This window comes from Tachysurus fulvidraco, chromosome 1 (genome assembly GCF_022655615.1).
Source record: "Tachysurus fulvidraco isolate hzauxx_2018 chromosome 1, HZAU_PFXX_2.0, whole genome shotgun sequence".
In the NCBI taxonomy this organism is placed as follows: Eukaryota; Metazoa; Chordata; class Actinopteri; order Siluriformes; family Bagridae; genus Tachysurus; species Tachysurus fulvidraco.
Genome location: NC_062518.1, coordinates 15,101,890 through 15,109,635, shown reverse-complemented (window position 1 = coordinate 15,109,635; position 7,746 = coordinate 15,101,890). Strand labels below are relative to the sequence as shown.

The 7,746-nt window shown below is 41.7% G+C and overlaps 1 protein-coding gene across 2 annotated transcripts; it reads left to right on the top strand.

Moving 5' to 3' along the window:
* The first annotated feature begins 235 nt into the window (after positions 1 to 235).
* Positions 236 to 7,047, top strand: gde1 (glycerophosphodiester phosphodiesterase 1). 2 transcript variants are annotated; one of them, XM_047812571.1, is made up of 7 exons: positions 236 to 737; positions 2,065 to 2,240; positions 2,528 to 2,633; positions 2,903 to 2,995; positions 3,193 to 3,404; positions 4,273 to 4,403; positions 5,198 to 7,047. In XM_047812571.1, exons 1-7 carry the CDS (start codon positions 474 to 476, stop codon positions 5,254 to 5,256), a joined length of 1,041 nt encoding a protein of 346 aa, XP_047668527.1. In that variant the 5' UTR covers positions 236 to 473; the 3' UTR covers positions 5,257 to 7,047. The 2 variants fall into 2 exon arrangements, with proteins under 2 accessions (XP_047668527.1, XP_047668528.1); XM_047812572.1 differs by lacking the exon at positions 5,198 to 7,047 and having other exon boundaries at positions 241 to 737; positions 4,273 to 4,566.
* Positions 7,048 to 7,746: the final 699 nt, after the last annotated feature.

Genomic DNA, 7,746 nt, shown 5'->3' with positions numbered 1-7,746 from the left:
TATAGTAATATAAAAATATAACAATGCACTGCCCTTTTATGACCCCTGCATTATTAATAGTAAAATATAGGATATTTATTCAGTTTCACAGTTGGCATGGACCAGTACAGTGCACTACATAGTGTGTAGGTGTGTCCTTGAAGTGAGCACTTCTGGGGAGCGAGGAACCATTTGTGTGTGTGTGTGTGTGTGTGTGTGTGTGTGTGTGTGTGTGTGTGTGTGTGTGTGTGTGTGTGTGTGTGTGTGTGTGTGTGTGTGTGTGTGTGCGCGCACGCGTGTGCATGCGCACTGCTCAGCCAGACAGCTTCCGTAGGCTGGTTTTGACAGCACCACAAAAGGAGGTGAAAATGGCTTCATGTGCAGTTTCCGTTCAACAAACGGCATCAAAGCCAGAATAAAGTCAGACCTTGGTCCTGAAGGTATATATTTGACCTCGGAGAGTTTTTTATGTTTCTGCCTCGAATGTGTAGAAGATGCTGCAGTTAGGAGACGGTGCGACCTGCTTTTCGGCTCTGTTTGTGCTCGTGTTGCTCGTCACCAGGAGCACAGTGTGCTCCATCGGCCTCACCGCTATTCTCTACCTCTTTCTGTTGGTGTTCCGTTTCCCACAAGTCCCCTCGAGCCGATCCCGACAGGTGCTGCGTCCCGGGAGGCTCGCGCACGGCGCGGTGTCTGTGGTCGCTCACCGGGCCGGTGCGCACGACGCACCTGAGAACACCATAGCAGCAATAAGGGCGGTGAGTTTAATATAACCGCTAATCATTTTCAACATGTGGACATCAGTCCTCTATGTGATTTTATACAAGAAGGAAAACTTCCTTTGCGTCATAGGCGGCACCAGGAGGCGCACGCATGTGTTTCAAAGACAGAACAAAGCATTCCATAGCATCCCAAACACCTTTTTATTAAAGCGACACTATAAAGACTATAAAGGCTTCTAATTAATCACGTGACATAGGCGTGATATCATCACATGTCATTTTTAACAATGGATCGGTTTCTGGTGCCAAATCAACGACCTTATTAATAATTCAAATTCAGATTTTGCTTCTTGTGAAAATTAGAATATAAACAGATCTATTAGTACATAAAAAGGCCCTGGATGCTGAACGCATCACTGATAAATCATTGTCCTGATCTGAGACTTCTAATATTACCTGGTGTTTTATGGTAACTACTCAGTGCTATAGGTAACTTTATGTATATATGCAGAATCGATAGAAGATTGTTTTATTTAGTTTTTTGACTGCTTCTTTAATTTCATAAAATGATAAACATTTAAGTTGCACTGTCCCGGTGGTTTGAGACACAAAACAGTAACTGGTAACTATTAGGTAGCATCTGATAATTATAACCCCAGTGCTCTAGGTGTCATTAGTTCAGTTAATATCTATGCAGAATTATTATTTTGTAATCTGAGTGCTTCTTTAATTTCATAATATTAAAAAAAAAACCTAGGTTTGCATAATGGCTCAGCTTCCCCTATAAATAAACTGATGTGTCCTCAGGACCTCTGTTCTCTTGCACCGCCTTTGCTTTTCATCTACATACACTTTTTTCTTTTTAGCATTTTATGTATGAATGTATGAATGTGTCATTTAAGAACGCCCATATATCGTCATTTAACGCCCATTTACTAAAAGCACTGACTTTCACACCCATATGTCGCTTTTCGCATGTCTTTGATGTCTTTGTACAGTATGTTGTAGCATAACAATGCACCTGAGTACAAAGCGAGCGCCATGAACACATAAAACATGAGCACAAAGCGACTGAACACAGTTTCCTGCACAGAGAATTTTATTCATTCATCTTCAGGAAGTGCTTTTTCCTGGTCAGGGTGGCATCGGATCCTTACACACATTGTTGTGTTCGGTCACAAATTGGAACTGTGTTATGTTTAGACCGCTGAGTTCAACATTAATTTTTCAAAAAAACAAGGCTATGGTGGATTTCCCATTTTCCTGGTTTTTAAATCACAATTGTTTTTACAGAATTAGTAGTGGGGGAAAAAAAAGAAAAACCATATGGAAGTCCTGTGCCTTCCCTGATGTTTCTGCCCAGGCCAGTGCGAACGGAGCGACAGGAGTGGAGCTGGATTTGGAATTCACAGCAGATGGTGTTGCCATCCTGATGCATGATGATACCGTGGACCGGACCACCAATGGATCAGGACCACTGAGCAAGCTGCGCTTCTCAGACATTGTCAAATTGGACGCCGCTGCCAAACACAGACTCAGGTAGGGGACAGAGAGAAGAGTTAGATACTTATCATCAGGGGATTGCTTTTATTACTGATTTCATATTAGAACAGGATGTAATTCTCTGCTACACTGCATTTCATCACTGTGTTGAAGTCCTGCAACACTGAAAAGCAACCGCTGTCCAAATATATGCTTTTCAGCGTTGCTACTAAAACGTGGAGTTAATAATACTTTTGTGCGCTGACCCAGGACCTAAGACTGTTGACTAACCTCAGACAAACATAACCATCTGCATGTTTATTTTTTTTCCATACTTCCTGCAGCGACCGTTTCCGTGGCGAGAAGGTTCCGACTCTGCAGGAAGCGGTGGAGGAATGCATTAAACACCAGCTGATCATCTACTTCGATGTCAAAGGTCACCCAGACGAGGTAGGGCCATAGGAGAGACTCTGACTGATTAAAAAGCCGGACACGGCGAGTGTGTTATTTTGCTTCATATGAATCTTCTCTACACATCATCATCATCCCAGCAGTCAAGAGAAATCCTCAAGCCTTACGATTAACCTCTTAATTATATTCATGTTAAGAAACTAGCAAGATCCACCAAGTTATGTAGCTGATTAGAACTTGGAAAGTAATTGAGATGTATTACAAGCAGTAGTGACTGAAAACTGGCTTGTCTTCTTTTCTCCCCGCAGGCCGCAGCAGCCTTGAAGCAGCTCTATGTAAAACACCCGGTGCTCTATAACTCCAGCATGGTGTGTTCATTCGAGCCTAAAGTCATCTACAGGGTAACTTTTCTACCAAACAGCTCTATGTAACTGCTGATTTTTACCCTCTGTGCCTTTGTGGTGATGTATAGGAGCCTGGCTTCCAGGTAGAAACATCTGGATAAGCCACACTCTCACAGTAACTCACAAGATTAGAACAATCCGAGCGTCTTCCATGGCGTACAGTACAGCATGTGTGTGTGTTTGTCCTTCTCTAGATGAGGCAGGCCGATCCAGATGTCGTGACCGCTCTGACGCACCGGCCGTGGAGCCTGAGTCACTTCGGTGACGGTTCACCGCGATTCTCATCGGCTTGGAAGCAGCGCTGGATGCAGGTACTGGATGTGTTACTGGACTGGGCGCATCATCACCTGCTGTGTAAACTCTGTGGCGTGTCTGCTTTCCTGCTGCAGAAGAACTACATCTCCATGTGAGTGCAGAAAAATGGGGCAATTTTTTTACCTGGTTATATAACATGATTATGTTTGAGATTTTTTTTCTTGTAACAATTTTACAGTAACATTCACAGTTTTTTAAGGTCAGGCACAATCTCAAACAGCTTTCTTTAAACTTTCTTTCCTATTTTCGAAGGGTATAATATGTTGGCAATATAGCGTACACAGGGGGGCACGGTGGCTTAGTGGTTAGCACGTTCGCCTCACACCTCCAGGGTTGGGGGACGATTAACGTCTCCGCCTTGTGTGTGTGGAGTTTGCATGTTCTCCCCGTGCCTCGGGGTTTTCCTCAGGGTACTCCGGTTTCCTCCCCTGGTCCAAAGACATGCATGGTAGATTGATTGGCATCTCTGGAAAATTGTCCGTAGTGTTTGAGTGTGTGAGTGAATGAGTGTGTGTGTGTGTGTGTGCCCTGTGATGGGTTGGCACTCCGTCCAGGGTGTATCCTGCCTCGATGCCCAATGACACCTGAGGCTACCCGTGACCCGAGAAGTTCGGATACGTGGTAGAAAATGAATGAATGAATGAATATAGCGTACACCCTTCCTAGTGGGCTGTGCAGTGAAATGGTTGATGTTCAGTATTAATACTTTATCATGTATCTTTGCACCTCTAATTTCACAGATTCACAAAAAGTTTTGGTTTTCTTTTTTTTTTCCACACTTCAGTTGCTGTCACTTGTTTAGGAGGACTTTAATTGTAAAATAAATTTTGCCAGATCGTGCCCACCACCACTAGTCTCCCCTCCTCTCAGCTCAGGGTTAGTTACTGATGTGCCATGTAAAGGTGCAGTATTAATAGACCGATTGTATGTCATGTTTTCTATGTGTGTTTGTGTGTTAGGGACACGGTGCAGTACTGGGCCGAGCGTGGCGTTGATGTCGTGGCCTGGACAGTGAACACGGCCGTGGAGAAGAACTTCTACCAGCAACAACTGAACATCAACTACATCACAGACAGTCTGACAGAAGACTGTGAGCCACATTACTGACACTAACGTGCACACACACTCTCTCTCTCTCACACACACACACACACACACACACACACACACAAACTCTCTCTCACACACACACACTCTCTCTCTCTCACACACACACACACTCTCACAAACGCACACACTCTCTCTCTCACACACACACACACACACACACTCTCTCTCTCACACACACTCTCTCTCACACACACACACACACTCTCTCTCTCTCTCTCTCACACACACACTCATTAATGCACGCACACACTCTCTCACTCACACACACACTCTCTCTCACACACACACTCTCTCTCACACACACACACACACACACACTCTCACACACACACTCACACTCATACACACACACACACACACACTCACTAATGCACGCACACACACACACACACACACACACACACACACACACACACACACACACTTCCAAAGCAAATGCACAGAGCATTTGGCCTTAAATTATTATTAGTTCTTCTTAACACCATGTTCATTAGTTGAATAAATGAATAAATTGTTGTGATTTACAAGTTGGTCATTTTTCGGAATACCACATTTTCCAGAATATAGGTTTGTTTTCTTCTAGTAGGTGCTGGGAATTCTATTCTAAAGAACCAGCAAATGTTAAGTATGTGTGTGTATAGGTTCATATTAACACGTTTGTCCTGACAACTCATTGTCGCTATAGTAACAGCTCCTTAGCACAGTGAAGGCTGCAAGTAATCTAAGCCTAAATGTGTAATAATAGATGGAATGCGGGTTTTTGTTTTCTTACAGTCAGGACAGGAGTCTTTACGTTTCCCGTGACATGCTGCTGTGATTTTCAAGTGAAGTAAAAACAGAAGCTGGTGAAGAAGTGTCTGTTTACAGCTGCTTTCACGTAAGGGGAGAACAGGAGTTGACTTGTATCTAACTTGTTTAAGAGGCTTAAAAAACACTGACACTGGGTGTGCCATTATATGCAAATTGGTTGTTGTTTCCTATGACAGCAAGTCACCTGCTGTGTTACACACTTGTTGGTTTTCTCTGTGAGGAAAAGATTACGCTCACACCCACCCACACCCACACACACATACACACACACACACACACACACACACAAAACCTCAGTTAATCCTTTAAACTATGCCATAGTGTGTTTAAGGCACTGAACGTACTGTATCTGTTGTCATTTCTGAACGATGGTATGATAGACACCCTGTAATTAACACACAATTACTTTCTAAGACGGAAAATTTTGCTCTGTTTCAATGTACATTACTCAGGTGATTATATATGATAGATATAAAAATAAATGACAAAGTTTAGGTTTTTGGCTCACGATTTAGGGTCTTATTGCATCAGCGTATTATATTTGTAAAATTCATGCTAGGTAAAAATCCGTCCACAGAAATGAAAGTTGTTATTGTTTTCACTAGAAGATTAGATCAGGCCGTTTGTAGATAACAGTAAAAGTATCTGAGTGTCTGTGAAAGATAACATGCTCACCCCCAGAATCCAGTCTTCCCTCTTACAGACTATGTGTGCAGTGTGTTTGGTCTTCATTACGAGTATTAAGCAATTTTAACTAAAAATAAGTCAATTCTCACTATCTGACTACTTTCATCAGTAGCACTGATCCCACAATATACAATTGTCTGATAATAATGTGTCAGCAGCTACTGGGAGTTAAGAAGTCTCTGAGTCCTGAAACGCAAAGTCTTACAAACCAAAAATCAAACAAAATGACTCTGAGGCGCTATTAGTTAAAGAAGGGTCAAACATTTACGACACAGAAGCTCAGTTCAATTGTTGAACCTGACTAAAAGGTTCATTAGAATCTGTGTAGTCATTTAATTCAGAAGTCCAACTAGGGAGCAAACTAAAGCAACAAACTATCACTAAACACTAATTTGTCATTAGCTAGATAAAACCTTGACACTACACTTTTTTTAATTTCCAAAAGAGCCAATTTAAAGATTTCACAGAAACGGGTAAATCGGTGCATGTTTACTTTATAAACCATTTGGCATTTGTGCTTGATCTATGATGATCTTTGATGAATTCAAAGAATAAATGAAGAAGAGTTGTTGATTGTTGATTTAACACACTGTTGATGATTGAACACACAGATTGTTGATGTACACAGAGATTGTTGAAGAACACACAGATTGTTGATGAACACAGATTGTTGATGTACACAGAGATTGTTGATGTACACAGAGATTGTTGAAGAACACAGAGATTGTTGAAGAACACAGATTGTTGATGTACACACAGATTGTTGATGTACACAGAGATTGTTGAAGAACACACAGATTGTTGATGTACACAGAGATTGTTGAAGAACACACAGATTGTTGATGTACACAGAGATTGTTGAAGAACACACAGATTGTTGATGTACACACAGATTGTTGATGTACACAGAGATTGTTGAAGAACACACAGATTGTTGATGTACACTGAGATTGTTGATGTACACACAGATTGTTGATGTACACACAGATTGTTGATGAACACACGGGGTAACAGTTCAGTACTTAATTGCATCTTCATATTAATGACATATTTAAAAAACGAGTGTAACATGAATGATTCAGAGCATGTTGTTTACTGTAAATGATCAATAAACTGGTTAAAGAGTTGATCTTGTGTTTGAGACTGCTTGTGTAATCAACGAGCGTTGGAGCTGCTCATGTCTGCGCAGGATTTACGCAGTACTCTAGAGGGGTTCACGTCAATGACGGTTGCTTACATGGGGTTTAAAAAAAATGCACGCAATATTCTACTAGAAGTTTTACAGATGCGGCAGTAATTGTCCTAATAAAGCTTCGAGACCTTTCACCTACTGACCTACGCGTGCAGTGATGGCTTGCCAGATATTTGCGATAGCGCCAACAAACAAACAAAAACAAACAAACTCGGGATGGGATTATGTCTTGAATAGTCTTACAATTCAAACAAAATCAGGAAACAGGTACTTCTGCCTTATTAAATAGAAAAAACGCCCCTTTTTATGAAAAAACGTGTTTTTCAACATGTGTAATTCAACGTGTTGTGTAATCCGATGCAAAAAGAGCTGACGACTCGCATGAAATCAAGCACACACTCAAAATACAAAAGTGTAGAAAAAAAAAAACACAAAAACGTCCTAACCAACGTAACTTCTGTTATTAGGGGTAAAAACGACCACACTGGCAACGCCGATCTTGAGGGTGGTTCTACAATCCCTCAGTCCCCTTAAACAAGTGCACTACAGAGTGGAGTATAAAACTTTATCTGGGAGCTCCGTGTAAGTCTCGCCCACAGAGAAACATTAAACACGTGTATGATCCTTTAATCGA

Excerpts from the sequence above, each read along its gene's own strand:
- gde1 (XM_047812571.1), top strand. The coding sequence starts at position 474 with ATGCTGCAGTTAGGAGACGGTGCGACCTGCTTTTCGGCTCTGTTTGTG. Across the intron at positions 738-2,064 it reads CCATAGCAGCAATAAGGGCG|GCCAGTGCGAACGGAGCGAC; the intron begins GTGAGTTTAATA and ends GTTTCTGCCCAG. Across the intron at positions 2,634-2,902 it reads TCAAAGGTCACCCAGACGAG|GCCGCAGCAGCCTTGAAGCA; the intron begins GTAGGGCCATAG and ends TTCTCCCCGCAG.